The sequence below is a fragment of the Topomyia yanbarensis genome, chromosome 3 (assembly GCF_030247195.1).
Source record: "Topomyia yanbarensis strain Yona2022 chromosome 3, ASM3024719v1, whole genome shotgun sequence".
NCBI lineage: Eukaryota > Metazoa > Arthropoda > Insecta > Diptera > Culicidae > Topomyia > Topomyia yanbarensis.
Window position 1 is genome coordinate 88,235,470 of NC_080672.1, and position 24,936 is coordinate 88,260,405.

General features: G+C 37.9%; 1 protein-coding gene across 1 annotated transcript in view; it reads right to left on the reverse strand.

Annotated features, from left to right (window-relative positions):
• LOC131686688 (frizzled-like) overlaps positions 1-24,276 on the reverse strand; it is a 120,991-nt gene extending 96,715 nt beyond the window's left edge. Inside the window, exon 1 of the mRNA XM_058970571.1 lies at positions 22,913-24,276. Within this exon, the coding sequence (XP_058826554.1) occupies positions 22,913-23,581 (669 nt within the window). The 5' untranslated portion in view covers positions 23,582-24,276. The remainder of the gene's footprint in view (positions 1-22,912) is intronic.
• Positions 24,277-24,936: the final 660 nt, after the last annotated feature.

Genomic DNA, 24,936 nt, shown 5'->3' on the forward strand with positions numbered 1-24,936 from the left:
TGTCGTTGTTCAATTTTGTGGAATTACGAGCTAGCGATGATAATGGACGACTGAAGCACTATTGGTGTGCATATTTCCTGTACTTGCGGCGTTTTAGTTTAGTATTTAGTAACGAAGGAGGCAACATAAACATAAAGGTGAATCCAGTGGGTTTCATCGTTCATTGAAAGGATATGAGAATTGTAGACCCTGATATCACTACAGTTTCCGGTTGAATATCATTTAGTTTTTTGAGAATGGTCCATCTGACGACATGGACCTACGCTGCTAGGACCGAGGGTAGATTCATGATAACGTGGTAACAAGAGTTTGGATAATCGCACTTGAGAATGTGTTTATAAATTCGTAGGTGGTATGGTGATAATGGTCACTTAAACACAGGGGCGGTTTCATGTTTGTGAGATCGCGTAGGTGTGCGTAGATGATCGCGAAGGACTCAGGCGTTTGTATGTTACCGTGTTTGATTGCATGAGTGTTGAAATGGCGCATTTACTAGGGTCTACGGAACATCCACCATTTGAATGTTCGCGTGTGTTCTTGAATGTTTGCGCGGACTGCGAGTCAAATGTTTAGTGTTGAGTGTACGTGCAGATGCTAGAAGAGAGAGTCTCAATATCACAAGTGTCCTCGAAGCTGCTACTCTGAAACATTGTCTAGTTTATTTGAGAGTTATTCCAACTGAAGGTACGGACATAGGCTGCTAGCACCGAAAATAGGGGATTCCAAGCGTGACCGACTCATGATTCTGCATTATTTATTGAACAAAAGCGTCATTTTTTGAAAATGGGTCAACTAAAGGCATGTATCTAGACTTCTAGAGCTTAAGGTAGGCGCTTCCGGAAAGATCGATACACGATTCCGTGAGAACAGGAATGTATGTTCGCAGTTGAGATCGCGTTTAAAATTTCGTATGTACTAACACGTTGACCTCGAGGCGTTTTCATGTTTGCGAGATTGCACGTGTAAGTATGTGTTGGTTTTTTTTAAAATCTAATGATTTATTTAAAAGGGCTCAATGCGTTAGCACCTTTGAGCCGTGGGTCTTTTATTTTTTACACTCAGTAAAGATAAAAAATGCTAACAATATCGGTCTGCCAGATCTTGTTGACGCAGTTAGCTGCTGCGTTTTAAGATCCTTTTCTTTGGCGGTGAAGCTGCTTGGGAGTCATTCAGTCTGCCTTCTACGTTATCGTTCCCGTCCATGTCATCATCGGTACTGCTTTCTTGCTGTTCACGATCAGAGGTTCTTATTTGTTTCTTGTTCTTACGGGTCGCTGTTGTAAATCCGTCTTCATCGGTATTTGCTTCTTTATTGGCGATGCTAGTTGTTGGTTTGGGAGCGGTTGTCGTGGTAACAACGGTACCTGCATTATTAGTTAATTGGATCGTTGGTTTTGGTTTATCTGAAGGTGTTGGTGGCTGCTTGTTAGCGTTGGCTGTAGTGGATGAATTTTGACTAGTTGCTTCGGCGCATGTTTTTCCGTAGTTGGCTGTATGGTTACAGAATCGGTATGTTGGGGCCTGCCCGGGTTATGTGATTAGCGTTGTTTGCTTATAGGTCACGCCATCCTTCGGTGATTTGCATTCGATAGTCATGTAAGAAGGTATTGGTTTAGTCACTCGCATTCTCATAATACGAACGCCGTTGGGAATTCCGGTGAAAAAAATTCTCCAGGTGTCATTCGTAATAGATGCTACTTCTCCATATTTCTCCAGGTGTCATTCGTAATAGATTCTACTTCTCCATATTGCAATCAAAATACATGATTCGTTTAATGTAATCTTCCTTAGTGCGCGGGGCCAAATCATGGATACGCACGTCCACCATGTCGTTCTCCATATGCACGGGGATCTTGATTCTGGTGTTATTAAATTCGACCTCGTGTTTCATGTTGTTCTTTGCAATAAAGTTTTCGGCCTGTGCTAAGCTTCTAAACGTGATCAAAACACAGTTTTTTACATGATGTAGCTGAATGTACGTAACTTCAGTGAGATTACGCTCCATTTTCACTTTAACCCTTAAATGCGCAATGTTGTTTTAAAACAACATTGCGAAAACCATCTCAATATTATCATAGTAACGTATTAAAACTGATAGACAATTTTCAGAAAATTTGAAAAAAATTGCTTTGCGCCTTTAAGGGTTAACTAATTGTTCCACTTCCTGAACTGTGGGTCTAACACGAGTTTTTTTAAAGTTGATCGAAATCGTGTTATCCCGTAGCAGGGGCACTTTTGTTTCATTTGGCAAACTCATTTCACTCCGCAGCCGGAGGCAACGATACCATTTCTATGTGCACTGATATTGAACAATAGCTAGCTTGATTCACTGATGCCTAAATAGCCTGCTATAGCGTATGTGTTGGTGATCGCGATTGCATGTTCGCATTTGCGACCAAGTTTGTATTATCGCGAAGACCACGAGCGTTTGTACGTTTAGAATCAGAGAGTTTGTGGGTGTATATGCGAGAATATGAAATTGATTGTGCTAGTGAATGGTAGTTTCAATATAACTTAAAATATAGTAAAAAGCATGATACAAAGATACAAAAACAATAAGTAGGAGTGTAAAAATTGATCGCGATTATTTTTGGTATATATGAGTAGTGCAAACTAATAAAGTAAAAGAAAAGAACACATGTAATGTTCAATCAAAATACTTGGACTTGTCTAGGCTATCATAAAACACGTCAAAATGCCAGTGAATGATATTTATTTATTCTTAATGACAATTGCATTCAATTATAAATTTGTTATACTATGCTGACCGGGAATGGATAAACCATGTGTGTTGTGAATTAATCGAAACTTAATATATTATATCCGATCTTTCGATTGAATCGCATCGAATGCTCATTTGGATATCGAAAAAAGTGACCAACGAATCCTAAGGATGAATTTGCACCCGAAACATTAAATTAACTAGCCGTACAACTAGCACATGACAATTATACATTAGTACATCAAATAATACAAATCCAATACTAATAGGCATCTACTTTTACATTTCTTCAATGGTTGATAGTGAGTTTGGGCTGGTGCAAACTATTAAAGAACGCACTGCATAAAAAGGCACTATCGGGCCAATCATCATCTTAAAGCAATAGTCTGCTAGAGCACATTCAAAATTAAGACACGGAATATGTTTGCAAACCATTAACCTAGGGAAAAGTTTAATTTTTGAAAAAAAAAAAACAAACAAACAATCGACATAATAGATTTTATCGTAAAGAAATTTTTAGATATTAAAAGTCATATCTTATAAAGAGTTTGGCGTGACAAATTTTGGAGGATTCACTCTTTAAAAGAAAGTGTTTAGAGAATGGTTGTCTTCAGTAAAGTAGTTGAAAATGTTTAAAGTAACTTTGTAGAAGACACATTAAGGATACACAGATATGTAATAAACGTACTTTTTTTAATCTCTCAAAACCAGCTTTTCCAATATACCCAATACCTTGAAAACAATTTTATCCTCTCCATGCATTGCATAGCTTCCGAGCTATCAGTAGTTGAAATATGTTTAATTCTATATAGTTCGAAAGTTAAAAAAACTCAGAACATAAAAAGCACCACATTCAGCCAAAACATAAAATACGTTTATTTTATTTTTCACAAAAGAATGCAAGAAAAAATTTGGAAGTGATTAAAACATTTTTCCAACTACAAATGCTTAGGCTACGCCACTCTGCTTTTAATACTGAATTTCATTCTCTCCGCAAATCTCGCTCATTGACAAGAGTCTGTTTTCTTACACTCTCACGAGCCATCAACTAAACAACACGTTCCAATAATTTTACTGGTTTTATTTTATCCAATAAAAAAAAAACAAGTTTGTTTTCGCGCTACCATTTAAAACATCCACTGCATTTTCCCCTTTTTACGCGAAACTTGGGACCATACCGTCCCCCAGAACCTATCAATCTCGGACAAGCAGACAATCCGGTTCGCCCCGACAGGAAGACAACATTCTTCGGCACAGCTACTGTCAGTTCAGTCTACAGCCCCGTCAATCATCGCTCAGAAATTTCATCGTATGGCTGCCGAACGGCGACTCCTATGAATTTTCAATATTCCTAAGCTTTGGAAATGGGGTTCATGTTTCAACCATCCCTGTCGCTGTTAAATTTAGAAAGGAAGTTAGCCTACCTTCGCTAGGCCAACCTAGACGAGTTCACTAACTTGGCGGGAGCTACAAATCTTGAACAAATCGAAACCTCCATTATTTATTTCCCAAATTTTCAGTTTCATCTTAATTGTTCGCTAGGGAATTGCGTAACAAAAGCCTGTACGAGCTGGGCCGCACTGACCGGTGAACCAGCTAATTACTGTAAAAGCATTTTCCACGGGCTGCTGGAAGACACACCGAACGGAATGAAGAAAGGTGTGCAGATCTTTGCGCAACAACCGGTAAAAGGAAATTTAAACGTTCGTTTGCTTTTTACCGATTATGTGTTGTTTTTCTTCTTTCAGAAAAGATGCAGTTTTTTTCCTCGGAAACTTCAGCTCAAACTTCGATCGGTAAAGGTGTATTTATTTGTGTACCTTTTGTTACTCTTCTCCTCCGGCTGGCTTCTGATGGTTGTTTGGAGTACAATTTCAGATATTTCCTCAACGAAAAAAAAACGAAGGAGAACCGAGAGCTCTTCCACACTTGATTGATTTTCGCTCTATGATTTGGACAAAAGAAGGGAAGTGTACATTTTGCAAAATTGGCCGATTCTCCGGTTCTTCTATCGTAAAGATAATTTTATGCCTCTCGTTCGCCGATCGAGTGGGTTCATCGTTTGGAAAAACTTTCACGAGTTATACCGTCAGATGATGCCGGTTTGCATAAGATTTGTCTGTCTGGGTGTTTGCGGAGCTTACCAGCAGAGCGGAGCAGCGAGCCAGGCAGCTATTGAAATTCAATCGAGCACCTTATAATGCAAATTTAGTTTTTCGTACCGTGTTAACTGAGTCGAGATGATATTGGGCTACTGATATTAACGCCACAATTCGTTAATAACAGAGCGATGAAACGTAATGCCTTATTGTTTGACGAAATTGGTGCTTGAACGTTTTATTTAACCTCCTATTGACACGTGAACCTGGTTGTTAATGTTTTTCCAGCGGAAAAAATAATTCTCTGTTATTATTTTTCCAGTTCAAAATGTAAAAATAAAATTATAACAGGATATCTTGTTTTACTATGGTGAATTTTCTTAACAAATCCTGGTCTCGTTGATCATTAAAATGCAAAAAAAAAATATAACAGGGATTTCTCTCTAAAAATGCTGTTATACCTTCTCCTGGTCAAAATATGTATTACGCATTACGTAAAATCAATGATTTTTGTGTGCTTTTCTGAAATACAGTTATATAAAAGGGAGCGTCAGTTTAGGCACGTTTTGCTTATAATCCAAAAGTAATTTGCGGCAAAAAATATACATTAGTCATATATTGCATACATGCTTGTTTCGAAAATGGAAATTATACCTGAGGGTTCTCAGTCTGATGTGGATAGATCTTGGATCAACTAGCTAAGCTTTTTTCGAGCAACGTATAATGTAACCATCACAGTGTTTATTTTTGTCAAGATCGTGCGGTCAATTACACCAAGGGTTGCCACCCACCAGTTTTTGGGTGCAATCTTGATTATTGAAAAGATACAAGTAGTGCTTTTACCTCCTTTTTGTCTCTGGTTTATTTTTCATGATTGATCTTTAAAGGTGGGTAAGACGCGCCTACCAACTATTTCGGACCTCGAACACAAACAAGGATAATAAAAAACAAATAAACATTATTACAGCTTAAGGAGAAGGTATTCCACTATTTTCTAAAATCAAAACCCTACGTTCAACATTTCCAAAGTCCAGCAAAATCGATTAACAAAGATTAACTCTCACTAACTGTTGGCCTTCACTGAAACTTCACTTTCGGCTGTTGTGACGGAACTATCGCAGTGTGCTTTCTAGACGATGCGCTATCCTTCCTGCACATTGGCTGCACTGTCCTTATCATGTTATCGGTGAAAAAGCGCAATGCTCGTTAGGGTCATCTTCCACAGCGAGAGTAGCTAGTGCTTTTGGATTCTTTGCGGTTAGCGGGAAAGTGAAATTCAACAGCTAACTTTACAGACAAAACTGTTAACAGCAACGAAAATTTTACAGTATAATGTGAACGGCACAGGACAATGTTACGAATTAGGCTTTTCCAAAACAAAGTAGTCTTTGACGAATGTAAGTCAATTATAGAAATTTTCCAACCAGTGTTTAATTGATACCCTGACGAATTACAGAAGGAAATGCATACCATTATCTTTTTCACTCATTAGGAAAAGAGAATTCACAATCGTTTTGGGTCGAATATCAATCTGGTTTCAGCGCTTAATCGTGTTTCTCTGGCAGCCTACTGATAGGCTAATAAAAATCTTCGGGTTAAAGCCTTATTAGAGGTAATTCCAATAACGCCTAAAAAGTTAAATTTAGATGAATTTCGTCTTCGGAGTGATTTGTGGATATTAAAATCACATTCATATGTTGTGAATTAAATGATTAATCTCCCTAAAAGTAAGATAAGTGCCTATATTAGGATTATGTCTTCAGCAAAGTTGTAGCCTATGTGTTTATCGACAATTCCGCTGAAGACATAATCCAGGTTGGGGGCCGACTATATACCACGGGGACAATTTAGGGAGGGTAGGGGTCACGAGAAAGTTCACTCTTGTCCATGGGGAGGGGGATGAGGGTGTGGTAAATGTCCTCGTGGACTTTGTCTTTTATAAGAAGTTTGAATCGTCATTGATGTGAGTTTAATTTTTTTCAAGATTTTGAAGTGGTCAAAGTGCTTATAACAGCATAGTGTGTGAGTCGAGCATCGATGGTAACTATCATAAAAAAATCAGAGGAAATCGAACAAAACAAAACCAAAAAAATCCCCCTGAATCACTTGATTCAATTTTCTGTAACTTGGTCAAATTCCACTAATTTTGGATTGGAAAGCTTTTGGTTGAAATTACAAGCCAATTCAAGAATCCAAAGGTTACTTCAATTTTGTGTTATTAGGATGAATCTTTTAAACGCAAATTTAAAAAAAAATCACAATGTCGTTTAGAAATGAATTATTTACATGGAAAAAGGACTAAAGAAGTGTATGCCATTCTGTGGTTGAATTTTGAACGATTTGCATTAAGTTCTTCAGCATCATAGTAGTCTAACTTTTCGTCAAATTTTCTAATAACCCCATTTTTATGAATCTTCCGGAAATATTTTTTAGAACGTCCACGTGGACATCGTAGGGAGGGGGGTAGGGTGCAGGAATTGTCCACGCTTGTCCATGGAGGGGAAGGAGGGGGTTGAAAACGAAGTTTTTTTGTCCACGTGGTATATGAACAGCCCCTTGGCAAAGCTGTATTATCGTGCAACATGAGGCCAATCTATATCGCCATTCACCTCTGATACAAAACTCCTATCCTTTACCTCCCCGTGGTGCCAACCGGGGTACAGGCCACCTTTTGCCGTTTTTGCTTAAACTCGGGACTGGGTTCTACCCCCAATCGCTGTCTCACTTCAACAGGTTGACGTATTCGAGCCTGTCTCAGTTTCGTTTCGAACGGGAGTGGCATTAGTTAAGATCAGCTAGAATCTGTGATCGTATGCTGACAGGGAAGGGGGACAAACGACGCGCGCGTGAAACTGCTAGTGTATCCGTCTTGCAGAGTGAATCTTTCGGTACAATTAATGGTTATTTTGGGCAGCTCAAAATTATTTCTTAGCTTTCTTTTGTAGGTTCGTTTTTTATACAACCCTCGATTAACAATTTTTTCTCAATAAATAGTTGTTCGGAAATCACCTTCATTAAGATTTCAATCTGGCTAGTATCGATGATCACGGGTCAATTCATACTGAAAATATACCGCGTCTGTTTTTATGAATCTAATTTCTAGTTCGTTATTGTTAACAAGCCCGTGCATTTCCCTTCAATGTTCGATATTATCGTTCGTTTACGTGTATTTCACAAACAATCCGATTTTGAAAATATGAAATACTTTCCATGATTTATAACATCTCGAGCTATCATAACTCTTAGTCGGTACAACGTGTCGCTCGGTGGTTTTCAACCCAATAAAAATATCTTTAAGAAGGAATTGCCATTTTTTTCTGAATACTGTCGCAATAAATGGTGATTCGGCCCATTACTCAGATAAGATTAGCTTTTCTAGGCAATACTTCCAAGGCCGGCTATGTGGAATTCAAATAGGATACTCTCGGTAGCCGGTTACCCAGAGCTTAAAAAAACAAAAATTAAATAAGATCTTTTCTTTTTCGAGTGATCGTGTACTCGAAAACCAACTAAACTACTGTCTAATAAACCATGCTTTACAGTTCGCATCGCTTGCTTGATGAGAATCCTAGACCTTATACCCTTCCAAACCACCAACTCCGTGACACCTATGAAAGAGTTTGATGAGTCGTCTACCTTCCGTTAAGTAGGTGGAGCATCAACACTTCCCGTTTACCTTATTCTTTATCCTTCCACGTGAACGATAGAGGTGAGGGCGGCCGGCAATGATGGATATCATGCTGTTGAGGTTTTATCATGGCTCGGATTGGTATGAATTCCTACTTACCGCTTCCTAAGAAACTCTTATTAGATAATCAGCAGCCCAACATGATGAAGTCATTGTGCAATCCGCCAAAATCATCGTCACAATGCAACGCAATTCTGCTGAAGACATAATCCAACATTATTGCTTGTTGTTTCTGGATGACCCCTTAGAAGCCATTTTTTTCAAAATAACTTTTTGAATATTATCCTGCCAAGTTCGATATGTCCCGTATCCCGTTTCAGCGTGAAAAAAAACATATTTTTCGCGAAATTTTTTTAGTGTGCCATTTCAATAACAATTTTGAGATAAGTTTTCAATAAAGTGATTTTTTTTACTCATCGTTAAAAAAATTCAATTCTTTACGAAAAATTCCGTCTTTTTATGAATAAACACCCCTTTAAATGAAAAATTATCTCGAAAACTCAACGTAGGGTATTTTTAACATAGAATGTGTATGCTAAGTTTGAAAGAAATCGGTTAAGTAGTTTTTGAATGGCAGGTAACCCCGCAAATCATGTTTTTTCCAGAGACGTTCTACAAAAAACTTCGTCACTGAGTCGTTTGTCACTATTTTTGCATAGCAAAATTACAGCATGTTGATGAATTAATACACTACAATGTATAAAAGTTTTGATCCAATTTGCTTCACGCCAAAAAAATCGCAAAAAAAAGTTTTCTTTTCACGATGAAACCATTACCCCCCCCCCCCCCCCCCCCCCACCTTAACTCTTACGTCCACAACCCATATTTCATTGAAAATATTAAATTTCAAAATAATGGTACTCAGCCGCGTTCAAACCAAACTGCGGTTTTTTAGAAACAACCACAAAATTTGTCTAGTTTTGGAAACCAAGACCACCTTTCCGGAAATGACCGTAGTTCCGGATATATAGTTTTGAATACTGGGGTTACCCCCCTTTTCGAAAAACAAAGACCATTCATACCGGTTTTCAAAGCTGTCTTGCGACACATAAAACTTTATAATTTTATAAAACAAATGCATTGGAAACCATTCAGAAGGTTTTTGGTCGAAATGGCTACACCCCAGGGTACTCCGGGAATCTAGTTCCTCCGGAAAAGAGGACACCTTTCAACCGGTTATAAAACCCGTCTTGCGGCATGTCAAACTTTATGATCCTGCAAGACAAGTCCAGTGGAGGACATTTTGAGGGTGTTTTGGTCGAAACAATCTGACGTGTAATGACTCGCATTCTGGAAATTTGAGACTTTTTTGGTGTTATCCAAGTGTTGAAGCAATTAATTCGCCCAGAAAACAAAGTTTTTTGATAACGTAAGTATATTAAGAAGATTCTGTGAAAATTTCAAAATGGAACTCGCAGTATTTTGCGAGATATTTCAATTATACCAGGTTAATCATTGGGCGGTTAGAGTAGAAGTGCCCTGTTTTAAATTTATAATTGTAATATCTCGCAAAGTGTTTTGATATCCACTCCCAAATTTTTACACAATCTTTTTAACGTGATTCTTAATATTTAAAGAAAATAGTAGGTAAAAAAATTGGAACAGCTTTAAAAAAAATTCAATTTTTTTCAAATAATTGAAAATTTTACAAGTTATATAACAAAAAATATTTTTTGTGAAATTTTTTCGGTAAGCTCATTTGAAAACGCAATTTTATTTATTTATTCTACTTTATTTTTTCCATCGCTTCCGAGTTATCGGTTACTGAAAAATGTTCAATTTTATAAACTTCAAAAACTAATAATTTGAGAAAAATATCACATTCAGCCAAAACAAAAAATACGTGTCAATTATTTTTAGCTAAAGAATGCAAGAAAGGAATCAAAGTTTTGGTTTTAATCTGACATGGAATGATCCCTACATTTCTTGGTTTTATGCAATTATTCGCCAAGACAAGTTAGCGGTTTTTAGTTTGGTGAACGCCATCTTGGTTTTCAGCATTGAAACAAACACCAGTTGTTGAACTGTTAACAACTGCTCAGAACCAACCATTTCGATATTGCCCCATCGACTCTCAACAACTAATTGAACTCAATTCAGTTGTTAATTTGGTAGCACTGCAGACGAATTTAGTGCTAACTTCTTTCAACCAAAGCACCGTGTACAGAAAAAAAAACCAGGTTGGGTTTTCTGAAGCCGAACCGAAACCGCTGCTAAAAATACATCAACACAAGTTGAAATTCGTACACACATGTAAACGGTGCTGAGTGACTCGGTTTGGTTTTAGAAACTAAGACTTGGTTGAGGTTTTGATTTCGTCTACCGTGCGAACAAAATCAAAACCGAATACGATGTGCATCTCTCGTTTACACGTGTTGAGATTTTGAGAACCGTACCGGTGAACCAGGTCGCTCATAGGTTCCTAAACATTAAGCGATTTGCGCTTAGTTTGATTAGTGGGTTTCAACAGTATCGAGCGCAATGTCTCGGCCTCTTTCTTGTACAAACCGCCCCAAAGGTAAGACGTGTACTCCGTTGTATGGGGCAAAGACATAACAAAATGGCCGGTTCCCTAGCAGCGAAAGCGACACAAATCCCACCGAAAACTCTTCAAAATATGCCCACACCCACAACTCGACCGTAATATTTTTACGGCATTAAGAATAAATACTCTAATAGCAAGACGTTTAATACTTAAACGGTCTCAACAAAAAGACCCCCAAACGTCAATACCAACACATTCAAATCTTCTCTGCGTGGCACTCATGTTTCATCAATTCTTATACAATAAATATTAACGCGTCGGATTGTCTGGAAGTGTGTAGCACTTCGCTTGTCATTGTATTGCGCATCAAGCGAAGCAAACACAATGGGGATAAAGACGAGTTTCGATTATATCTACACGACGCATTCCGTATATGAAGATCGGCTCACACTCGGCTAGCTTCATAGCACAGTCAGAAAAAACCGACTCGGAATCAGGGTTACCAAAAATGCAGAAATATCTGTATTTATGCAGATTTTTCAGCCATTTTCAAATTAAGAATCTGTGTGTACAGACGTACAGATTTTTGCGTAGAAGTACAGATATACAGATTTTTGAGAAATGATGTTACAAAAACTATTACTCGGATTTTTTTACAGTTTCAGTGAAACTTCCCCTCTGTCTCTTTCAGCTTCGCTCCCTATATTTAAATTAACCTTTTCATGCCCAACTTTTTTCTAGTGCACGTAGGATTTCAAAACTATTTTTCCTTGAAAACGATGGGGTCACGAAACACGAAAAACCCTTTTTCATAAAGATTGGTGCTTCCCTCGCAGTGCTAGAAGCTGCTCAATTATTACCTTTCAATGCTCAATACAATTTTCTAGAATGCTTACAATAGTCCACTTACGTGGAAAACGTAGCCAAAGGCACTCTAAATTGATGAGTTTTATCAGTTTTCAATAATATTGAACAATAATGAATATATATGAAAAAATCATTTTTCGTCATCAACGTGAACTGTCCCTGGCAGCACTGCTCCATTGGAATCCAGTCAGACTAATTGCAATAACTTCAGTTCTAGAGCTGGTCCTTGTAACTGTTAGTATTCAAATGAAAGGCAATAGTCAGGTTTATTAGCCTTACTTGTTTTTGTGAGTAAATCTTGCCTCAATCAAAAGTTATAGCTGTTTAAAAACGTTGTTGTCCACAAACAACATGGGCATGAATGGGTTAACTGTATTTTTGTGAGTGGTCGCTCACTTTGAAATGTAGCGATTTGTAATACACTAGGGATAGCATCCAACAAACGCCTGGCTGAGTTCTATTCCCACAAACGTTAATTGTAATGTTTTGTGACTTAATCTTAATCTTGTGTACGAAAATTCGATTAATATTACCGACTGATCATTGTTTTTCCATTTCGACGCGACCACATTTTATATTTTTTTCGGGCTGCCCAACCCCGCCTTTCGACAGGTTATTTGTTTTGACGTTTACCTGAAAAACTCGGTAGCTTTCGTAAACCGGCAATGTGTTTTTCGATTTTCTCATCATAAAAATACTCTACTTAAGTTTTTTGAAGCCAAACAAAAATTTGGGCAGTAGAGGGTTAATTTTGTGCATGTTCTTCAGTGTTTTATTTTATATAGATGTTTTTGTGTGGAGGTGTAACTGACACAGTTACATCCCCAGTATTGCGTTTTGTTTTATAGTTTCGGACAGTTTCAAAATTCAAATTGGTAGGCATCGCACAGTGGCGGCTCTTCAAACGAAAGTCGGACAAAACCTCAAATGTTACCTAATTTGGCTGAAAATCACAATTTAAGCTAATTTTGAGGCGCTGAGCTCATTTTTAATGTCAAAAGTCGTAAAATATTAAATGCATTTTTCCATACAGTGTCATTGAACCTTTCTTATAACTATGATCCCGTTTTCATGATAGATTTTCCGTTACTGTTCACCAATGTCAGCAATCTCATAAAAAATGAAGAACATTACTTTAAATCCATTGTATAATGTGTTGGTTTACTGTAGATTGTCTAACTATTTTACACAAAACACCATGCGTCTCCATATCAGCAACAAAGCTTCAAAATCGCCTTAAACCTTTTTGCGCATCTAGGCGCAGAACGAGACCATGATATTCGAAAAGTAGAGGTAATTCAACATAGAATGTATACTATGTGGCCGTTCCGAAATGATTCCGAAATTCGTACAGAATACCTAAGAAAAAAAAAGTATTTTGGATCTGACCACCTTAAACATATTTAAACTAAAAAGTCATAGTTCCAAGCAAATTTACCAAATGTATTTTACTCATTAACAAAGTTCTTTCGTTCCCCTACACAATGAAACTAGTTTTGCTAAAATCGGACCAAAATCAAAACAGCAACATGCATTTGAAGTGAACAGAGCAATGGTGGTTTCGGAAATGAAAATCATTAAAAAATCCGGACTTTGGTACGTTTAAACTCGTGTTAAAAATCGTGTTCTTATCCAATGATCATAACATTTTGAATATATATCAATCAATACATGAGAAATTTAGGAAAAATATAAAATATCAATATTTAAAAAATAAATTTTTGAGGTTTTGGCCAGCCTCCGGCCACTGTGCATCGCCGTTCTATTTGTTGCTTAATTAAACCACGTTTAGAACTGTGGTTTAAATACATAGAGCGGCACAGATGCTTAGACTGGATGAACTGAAGTAAATTGTTTTGAGTTCTTTAACGCTCAGGACATGACGTGGCATGAATTTTAAGAAATGAACAGAACCCAAGCTCAAACTGCTACTGAAGAGACAAATCAAAACTGGATCTCCTAGAATATGTAACTTAATATCCTGGCCTAATAAGATTAATGACACTGAATTCCTCCGGTATAACGACTTGCCAGCTCTATCGTTTATATGACAAGGTTATTTCAATCGAGCACGAGACCTGTCAAAAGCACTCAATCTGAAGAAAATCCCTTCAAAACATTCTCGAGGGCCTTGTGCTTGATTGGAATGACACCGACAGATAAAATTGCACGAGTCTTTATACCGGAGAGATTCGGTGTTATTAATCAAAATCTCCAACTACCGCCCGCCCTTCAGTAGGTGTAAATTGAATTCAGTCCACCCGTGCTTTTGAAATACCCAGAGAAACATGTGTCGGATACCGTAGTGATAAAAACGCATCACTTATATCAGAAATATGAAACTTGTGTGGTAATAGGCTCATTACTCTACAATCTATAAATCGTCGATATTGGGGCACGAGAATTCTATCCCTACGCATAAACGCGCACAATGTTGTTCTAGCAGTTGGCGTAAAAAATCGAAATGCGCCTCAGATCCCGCATATTTGGTGACCATTCCTGTAAGATAACCTCAATGGTATTTGGACCTTAAAAAACCATTCCCTGAAGTTTTCTCTTATCATTAACGAAACGAAAAACCAAGGCTACCGGCAATCATATTGACTATTGCATTTATGGTCAGCGCCACTTGTACCATTTGCCGAATAGGTCGTTAAGTAACGTTACCATTAAAAAATGCCGATTTCCTCAAACAAATTTTAGGGCATATTATAAGGGGAATGGTGGTCTTATAATCCATTTTTGCGGTATTACATTTTGGATATAACAAGGCCTTACGTGTACGTACATTAAACATTCTACCATAAACATTTCTTCACCATGCTGTGCGATTAGTATAATCTTACACTATACACAATTCATTTAATGATTTTTTTACAATATGACAAATCGTGACGCAAAACAAACATGGTACCATACCACAAATCGTTTCGATCATTTGGTGTATTGTGACCACAGATAACCATTTCTCGAATAGTACAGTTAAAGTTTTCGAGTGACACTATGCCATGGGCAAAATGTGATGAGTGTGTATAATAAACTACTTTATCGACACTATCAAATGCGGCAGATGTAAAAAGAACTTTATAAATGTTTTTTTTTCTGATTCACCTAAGAGCCTCTTCCCCCTCCCCTCTCATCAGTTCGAATAACGATTTTTATTCTATCGATTTATGATAATCTGTGATTTGATTGCATGCCGTTCGGTTGTTGACATCTTATGGTGGTGGTACTGTCGCTTTTACCAATTGAGCTTTTTCTGTAATCTTGTGGAACGTATTTTGGTCTTCATAATAATCTAGCCACAATCGACTTTAGGAAGAGGGTAAATCGACATGTCATATACTAATAAACGGTTGATGATTACAAATGACCATGATTGTAAGAGCTGAATAATTACGGAGCATACCGTATATGGTTGGAACTTCAATTCAAATTTTTCCTTAATTTTCCTTGAATTGGTTTAAGAGGAGGTTTGCGAGCATTTCGGTGATGGTGAGCCGTGTGTTTGATACAATACATTCATATATAATAGATAAACCGATGAATCTGGTTGGTTAGGCAAATCGAGAATCTGGATGATGCATCTGTTATTGGAATTGACCATCTCTCCTCGTCTTGACAGGTGTAGCAACTTCCGGCAGCTGTGTACTTACGTTGTTAAAAAGACTCGTGAAGTATACGAAAAATGTAATACATTTACCATGATCCACTTAAGAAAAAGGTATAAACTCGGGTATTAGAGGAGGATTTGAAATTCTTGAGCTGCTAGGACTGCAATACATGGTGTTAACCCTTCTTAGAAGTCCATCCTAAATTCGTGAAGCTCCTTCCTACTAACAGAACTCCTTAAACGGCAGTGTTACGATGTGATATATTTTGCCATATACGAAATTTGATTATGATTAGTTTTACCATTTTGCTGGATGTGCTTATAAACAAATTGTTGCGCTATAGATGAAATGTGAATTAATCTAATCGACCTTCGCTGAGTAAAACATTATTGACAGCCTTGTGGATTCATTTCACCTTTTACAGAAAGGTATGAAACTTTGGATTTGTCCAAAAACGAAACCTGTATGTCAAAAATTTAATTTGGAATTTCTTTTATCCAACCTAAATAATCTGATTTCCACTTGGTAAGAAATAATAATAATGTATTAAAGCACTTTATCCGTGGATAATTTTTTTTTTCCAATAAATATGTGCAATAAACAAAGATTTGTAATTTTATTTTAACAACACATTCAATTCAGTATAAAGGATTACTGTAAACTGTAACCAAACGATTCGACTTGAGGTGAACATTATGGTAATCTTGTAAGGAAATTGTAACGATGCATGTTTTTCTTTAAAGCAAACCTTACAGAACCATATGAAAACGACTAACATAATTGTGACTTTAATTCAAATCGTTTCGATATATTTTTCAATAATCCTGCGGAAGCACCTCAATTCATTTCTAACTTACAATATTATATTATAACCATTCCCTAAAATGTAACAATAACTCGTATCTTCATTCTATATTTTCATATAATTTTACAGGAAAACGCATTTATCGTAATATCATAAATAGACCTTAACGAATGTAGTTACCATAGCACTTATGATTTTTGTACAATATGGAGGATTCCAGATAAAGTTTTTATTTATGCGGGATATCGTAACAATGAGCTCGAATAATTTGAACTTAAAAATCAATCGTCCGTGGAGAAAGGAACCAATACATAATTGACCTTTCATTTTTTATAATTATACCAAAGGTTAAACACGAAAAATAATGCTTGCTTGTATTACGAAATCTTCACTTAGGGGAAGATGGGGTAAAACGCACCCCCGGGGCAAAATGCACCCCTTGATTATATCGAAAACAGCTGAAAATTTCTAGAAAAAGGTAACACCAGTTGGAAGTCCGCCATAGTAAACATACACTGGCAAAGTTTAATAACCGTACATTAATAGCAGCTCGAGAAATAGACAAAAAACAAAAACGTGCTCTTCTCATGTAATTATTGTGGCTCGTGCAACAAGGATTTTACGCTCGTATAAATACTGTTTTACTATTATATTAGAGCATTCCAGTTCTATTTATACCGTTGTTTATTATTCTGTCGCACTACATATGCAAAATCTACTAAATAATTCACTTTTTGCTAAATTTATATCTCTGCTCCATCGGGGGCAAAATGCTCTCTTTTCTGATTTTGCTGGTTTTTAATTGAAAACAGAAAAAACGTTCTGAAAACCTATCAATTGCATAACCTAAGGCTATTTAATGGCACACTTCTGTGAAATCTCGTTAGAAAACAAAACTACTTGCTTGTTCGCCGAGCATTATGCCCCGTTGTTGCGGTGCATTCTACCCCGTTGTTGTAGTGCATTATGCCCCGTTGTTGTGGTGCATTTTGCCCCCGCACAGGTGCGTTTTGCCCCGCTTATTTTTCAAAAGGTGATTTTTAATTATTTTGAAAAATTGAATTATTTTCATGTTTTTGAATATTTTGCAAAGCGTTATGATTTTGATTACAGAGGAAAATGTTGGCTACACGAATCATTAATTAAATTCTCCCAATTGATGTTCTATAGCTTAGTTATGATCATATTTCCTTAGGGGGTGCGTTTTACCCCATCTTCCCCTACATAGGTCTTTCGACATCGTTTTCATTATATTGTTTTGTTTTTTGGAATATCATGGAATGAATGAAGAGGCAAGGGCCCATATTATTGGCTCGAATCAAAACTCGTCGAAATGTCAATTGACGATAGGTTCATCCGGAGTGTTCATTTGTGTTTACATTTGGCTAGCGTTGCCAATTTTATTTTGTGTCCACCAACTTATGTGGCTACGCCACATTGCTTTTGCGCGTGCTAGGGATATGTTTGTGTAAGCCGGGCAAACAAGTGGATCACAGGTTGGCTTGCTTCCGACGGCGGGTCGGTGGCCAGCTCGCCCGGCGGATCCTCAGCGGCTTAGCGCCGCTTCGGTTCCTAGGTCTCGGTTATGGGGCTAAGCCGCATCAAAATGGTAGCCCTTAAACATTTAAACTAGAATTGGTTGTGTCACCGGAGCCGGAATACGAATTAGAACCAGCCAGCATTCCGGCTGAGCTTAACTGTGAAGTTTAGTAAAATTTAATCTGGAAATAAAAATTTTCTGGCAACGCTCCAGCACCCGTTGAATTCTAATGATTTCTCCACCTGGGCGCCAGTTTGACGATGTGAAATGAACTTTGTTTACTTTCGACAAATTTTAATTCGAGCCAACAACATCCAGCCTAGGTTCATCCGGAATGTTCATTTGTGGTTACCTTTTGCTAGCGTTGCCAATTTTATTTTGATTCCATGACCCAATGTGGCTACGCCACATCGCTTTTGCGCGTGCTAAGCTGGGGATAGCCCCTATGTTTAAGTAAGCCGGGCAAACGAGTAGATCACAGGTTCGCTTGCTTTTGATGGCGGGTCGGTGAGTACCTCGCCCGGTGGATCATCAGCGGCTTTGCGCCGCTTCAGTTCCTAGGCCTCGGTTATGCGGCTAAGCCGCATCGAAATGGTACCCCTTAAACAGAGGTTCCTGAAGGGTATCGGACGGTTACCGGAACCCAGTAAAGTTCAATCGAAAATGAGCCGGAATTCTATCTGGTTTTCCGGCACCAGTAACACAACCAATTCTAACTGGAATCGGTTGTGTCACTGGAGCTGGAATACGAATTAGAACCAGCCAGCATTCCGGCTGAGCTTAACTGGGAAGTTTCCTAAAATTTAATCTAGGAAATAAAAATTTTCTGGCAACACTCCGGCACCTCTTTTTAGGGTTCATTTGTCACCGCAAAATTGTTATGTATTCTGTTTGTTAATTTTTCTCGGTGAAATTAAAAACGATACCAGTTTTCTTCGTCGTTACGTAACGTTTCGGCCTACTATGCTTCAGCCATCGTCGGACGCATGAATTCACTCCAAACACACTCCATTCATACACATCTTCTGCCGACTGACGAACGATTTGTCCTGTTCGGCTGTCTGCTTTCCTCGCTATTCACACACGTTGAATTCTATCGATTTCACCACCTGGGCGCCAGTTTGACGATATGAAATTAACTTTGTTTACTTTCGACAAGTTTTGATTCGAGCCAACAGCATTCAGTCAGAGGCAAAGAATAATAAAAGTCGTTCACCTGCCGTTTGATACAATTAAACATGGGCAACACTCCCGACTGTCGGCACTCCGGAGCTTGTGGCTAAGTTTCTTCTTTTACAATCCATGCATTACCAAATTAATTAAACAAGCGATAAATTTATCATAAATTATCGGCAATCGGCTGCACAGAGCAATAAACACATAATAACATTTCTAGGAGTTTCCAAGATCGTATCACTTATCAAGATGAATCCTGATTTGTGGAACTCTTTACCCGATCCTAGACACAAAAACTCCTTGTTGAGAATGTTAACGGGCTTCCAATGAAACATCGATGAGTTTTGTTACTTAGAATAATCGCAAAACTTTTCGAATACAATAATAATCGCAAAACTTTTCGATTTTGAACTACTTTACTAGTACATTTAACAAAAACATATTTGAACATATCTTTGCAGAAATTTTTTGTTTGAGCTTTCCAAATAAAGTTTGGGAATAAGGATGCACACTCAAATTAGATTTCGCTGTTCGGTAATTCTTTTGACGGAAATTTCGGTAGAGATCAAAATATAACCGGTTTTTCGGTAAACATGATTTATTTTACAGAAATTAAGTCAAATTTTTCCGAACAGATTGTTATACAGGGTGTTTGGTTCATGGTTAAGAACCTCTCGATGATTGACTGTCATATTTGGAGAAAAAAATCGTTCCACACATATCATCAAATCTCAACCGTTACAGAGTTATTGAACTTTTTGTGTAAAAAACTTAGTTGTCTTAAAATAAATCTAACTCAAAAAGTATACTTTATATTTCAAATCTTTTAGATCCATTGGATAGGTGAGAAAATTTCCCATTGAATGGTGTCCTCACATGTTTCAGCTAATGAGGTTAAGTAACCTTATCACAGTAATTTATTTAAAATTTAACAAATTTGGTCGATTTTTCGTTCATTTCGCGAAAATCTTAATAGTTAACATCGCCATTTTAATAAATCAGATTGTTAGTCTTAAAGAGCTGCATAATTTGTTCTTTGACATGATACACTTATCTTTTCCTGTTTTTATGTGTTTGGGTTATTGAACTTTGATATTTTTATCTCATATTCACTAATACTAGCTCTTATTTGAAAAAGTATGGCACTTATTGTACATTTTCTTGTTTTTATTCGAAAGCCAGGAAAATTTTCCTCAGAAAAATGTAATAATACCTTTCAGTTAAGTGAATTTAGTATTCTTTTATAAGTTAATTAGTTTAAAGTTAGTGTTGTTATTAGCATTTTCGTTAGCTCTACAATTCTTCCGTTGACTCCATTCAATTATCTCTTTTAGTTTCGAAGCAAAATCATTTTTATCACCTCGTTTCATATGCAAAAACAACGACTTCGAACCCACTCCGTTTGTGGTGTGGTCATGCTGTGTTAACTATTAAGTTGCAGCGAAATGAAAAGCGATAGGGATGACTTGTCAGGAAACAAGTTAAAAAGAATATTAGGGAGCACCAAATGAACAATAGTAACGATGATTTTAGTTGAATAATAATTAGAATAATTGCAAAACTCTCGAAAAAACGTTAATTTTAAGTTATTTTACTAGTAAAAAGTCATTTAGCACACTTAACTGAAATATATTTATACATACATCGAAAGGAAATTTTCTCAGCTTTTCAATTAAGCCAAATAACGATATAAACGCATTAAGCCAAATAACGATATAAAGCATATTTTTAGATTAGAGTCTTTTAAGCACTTGCAAGTCGATTACAGGAAAAGTTTAGTAATGGAATTACAAATAAACGAGAAGAAATAGGAATGTGATGTTCAAGAACAAATTATGAATCGTCCTGAAACCCAACTTTTGGACAAAAGATATTGCTATAATCATAATTCATTATTTTGAGAAAATTAACAAAAACCTCATCAAAACACCAACTTTTAACTACTTTACAACTAAAAGATAATTAGAACTAATTAACTGAAAGATATGAGAGCACCATTCAATAGGAAATTTTCTCACCTTTCCAATGGAAGTAAAAGGTTTAAAATACAAAGTATAGTTTTTGAGATAGAGGTATTTTAAGATAAATAAGTCTTTTACGCAAAAAGCTCAATAACTCTGTAACGGTTGAGATTTGATGGTATGTGTAGAACGATTTTTTTCTCCAAATATGACAGCCAATCACCCCTCGAAAGGTTCTTAATCATGAACCAAACACCCTGTATACGAACAGTTTAACCAAAATTTGTAATTAAAAGTGCAATTCATACTGTAATATCGCATTATTCCCGTATCCGGTACAGCAATAATGAACGTATGGTAAAATTATCTCTTCATTACTGAATTTCGGTAAATTCGGTTGTTCTTGAAAATTAATTGTTAAATCACGGCCATTTGTAACTTTATAGAGTGTTTGTTCAGTCTTTCGTGGTCATGTCCGTGAGTAAAAGATAACCTCTTAAGGAAATTTGCGGTAAGCATTTCCTTAGCTCAAACGCAGTGCAGTGGGACGCCAGCTATAGCGACCTTTGAAGTCCGTTCATTATACCTCCGCTATCGTTGCAATTCCGATGCATACATCTTTATTGATCGCCGCTTAAAATCATTCAGGCCCTATCCTGTGATATGTTTCTACTATCAAATAGCTGGTTTCCATTTTTATTTCAATGAAAGTATCGTTTAAGCAACAATATAAGTACAAAAGTATTGTTTGTCATAAATAAATCCGAACCACTTTTAAATAATTGATTTGACTTCAAAACACTGAATTTATCGAAAACATCGTGAGAAGAGATTGAGTTTGATTTTTGTGTTTCGAATTCGTCTCTTCAGTAACTAGCATCAACTGGGTGTCTAGTCAGACGATGTATCTAAACTAGTACCCAAATTAGCACTAGTTAGATACAAAAAAAAAAAATTAAACAGTTCACACGACACATGTGAACGCCTAAAGCAACTGGCTTGTCCCGAGTGATGTTCAGAATATGAGGTTGGGAACAAATTATGGATTGTCGGAAAACTGTAATTGTGGATAATAGGTATTGTTATGTACATTATTCATTATTTTGAGAAAACCAACAAAAACCTTTTCAAATACACAAACTTTTGACTACTTCATCACTTACTTAAATCAATTAACTGAAAGATATGAGCGCTTTTTTCGGTGGGAAATTTGCTCACGTTTCCAATGAAACTTTTGGAGTTGGAAGCATTTGAAGACAAATAGGTCAATTGCAGAAAAAGTACAATAACTCTCTAGCAGTTGAGATTTGATGACAATATTGACAAAATGTGATCTCAAATCACGACAATTTGCAAGTAATTCATCCGATAATGGAGAATAATTCGTAATTTAGCCTCGAGGTGTCCGTCTTTACACGATTTCCCCTTTTCAGACAGTACAGTTCACAATTTTCATTTCCAAACACATCAGATTCTGCCATCATCCATCGTAACCAAACACAATGGATGCTAATTTCACATATTCGATTCCATGCCCCGATGGTCGAACCTTCAGCACATGATGGCAACGACTTTGTCTATCTGCCATCTCCTGTCGTCCCCAAAGCCAACTAACGCACGCCATCAAACAGACAGACAGACAGACAGACGGGAATCTAATCTTCAAACTTCACCAAAAGGCAAACTTTGTCGTCCCGTGCCTTCCTATTCCAGCTCTCACTGAGCAGCGCCGATTCTACTGAAAAGAGTTGTTCATTTTTCCCTTAAATGGATAAACGGAGTCGCTTCACGACCGTTCGGTCCGATAGCCAAGTAGCCAGTCAGTCAAATCGAACGGTTTCGAATCGAGCTGCAACTCAACGGATGCAAGTTTACGTGATTGAAATGTGAACAAGTCATCGTCAGTTTTCGTCCCTGCATCAACAATCAACAACGGTCACCCTCGGGGCTCTTACCTTTCCGCCGACAGTCAGTTGATAGCCCATTATCGTCGGGGCTTTCAGTTGCACGGGACAGATGAAGCCCAGATCCCGGTGGGGCACGTTCGGTGCAGTGTTCCGACGGGGAATCTGCGGTTTGGTGGTGTGGACCGCACTTGGCGGGATCGGGGTGCTCTCGGATGAGTTGTTCTGCGACACGCAGAGCTCCTTTCCTTCGGTTGGAAATTTGCTACATTCAAGGTTCTCCGGCCACTGGAAATCGAAAGTCCGCATAATAGTTTCGCACACGCGAGCACTTTCGCACAGGCTCCGGCAGGGAGGTATCGGATAGCTTAGGATGGTACAGACCGGGGCGTACAGGGAGCAGAGAAAGAATTTGAGATCTGGACTGCAGTCGATTTTAACCAACGGTATGAACTGGTGCACCTCGAGAGCCGCTTCTTCCTGTTTGACATGGCCGAGCAGGTTCGGCATGATGGTTTTGTTGTACTGGATATCCGTACAGAAGGGTATTGTAATCGGTTCGCAGCGATTGTGGTGCTGAAAGTCGGCATCCGGGCCGATGCCCGACATTTCATGCATGCCATATGCATCCGGCTGCTGAATGCTTAATCCAACATTAGCATAACCAAGCACCAGGACAATGGAACTGAACACCGAGTACACGTTTGCCATTTTGCGCATTCTTTACACCCTCTTTATTATCTCTTTCACTTGTTTTCACTAACTTCATTATATTCCGCAGCCACACACAATCCTCGGATTCTTCTTTTGCCTCTGTATTGCTTCACTTCACCGCCGAGGAAAGGAACCGTAGGCAGAAAAACAACATCAAACCAGATGAAGCAATCTGAACACACATCTTTCTTCTCACTCCGGACAAATTTTGCTCGAGTTGCACTTCAATACGAGATGCCGACATCAATATTTTTTTTTTTTGCGAAACACCAACACACAGCCGTGCAAACTTAAATTTCCCACTTTTTCCTTTAGCACGTTTTCCACAACCCGCCACCGATTCGCACTGATCCGAGATCGAGTGTGATTCTTCTCGAGAATATTTTGCTTTCTTCAGACCGATTCCGTAAAGCGCTCACACTATGCTTCTTGGGCTGGATTTTGCTCGGATTTCGAGCCAAAACCGCTTCCTTTGCTTACTGGTTTTCACCATCGCTTAACGTAACCCAATTTATCAGATGCAATGTGCTACAACATCCCGCCACGGTGGACAACGCATAATTTGCAACTTATGTTGCAGCTTGCACGCCCGCCTTCCTTACAGTTATCGCAGTAATAATCCTGTCTGTCGAACCCCGAGTGAGACAAAATCCGAACCGAACTGCGGCGCGAAAGTAGGCCGAATCCAAACCGAACTGGACGACAGCCGAAGACAGACTGAATGGTGATGGTGGTGCTCCGATGGATGCCTGTTTGGTTGTACTCGGGCGGATCTCGGGTCGGACTCGTGCGCGAACGAAGCGTGCGTTGGAAGTTGGTGTGCGTGTGTCACGAGTGTAAACAAGAAGCGGCAAGTGCATTGAATGATATGAGGCCTGAATGCCGAAAGCTGTATCACACACACCTACAGAGTGAGGCGCGGGTGACGAGCGCGATTCGGAACTGTTCGAAAGTGTGCTACAAGTGATCTAGACAAGTTTTGCGATACGATTAGAGGCTGAGGAAGTGCGAAGTGAGTTTATGTGAAGAACAAGTTTTTTTTTGTTTTAATCGCTAGTAGTATGACAACGGAAAAGTCGAGTGAAAAAGTGAGCTGATTTTATAGATTTTTTGAATTCATTTTTTGATTATTACAATTGACAACAACAAATTGGTTGAGAATCAGTTATTATCAGATGTTCCCGTTGATGCTGTGGATATGAATGGAAGTGTTCGGTGTTGTTTCCGGTGTACAAAAAAGCTAACAAATGTAACATCGAAAATTATCGTGGAATAACTTCATTGCGAGTCGAGCCGAAAGTTTTCGAATCGCTTAGCTTGCACTACATTAGCACATTTCAGCACGGTTTATTCCCCGGTAG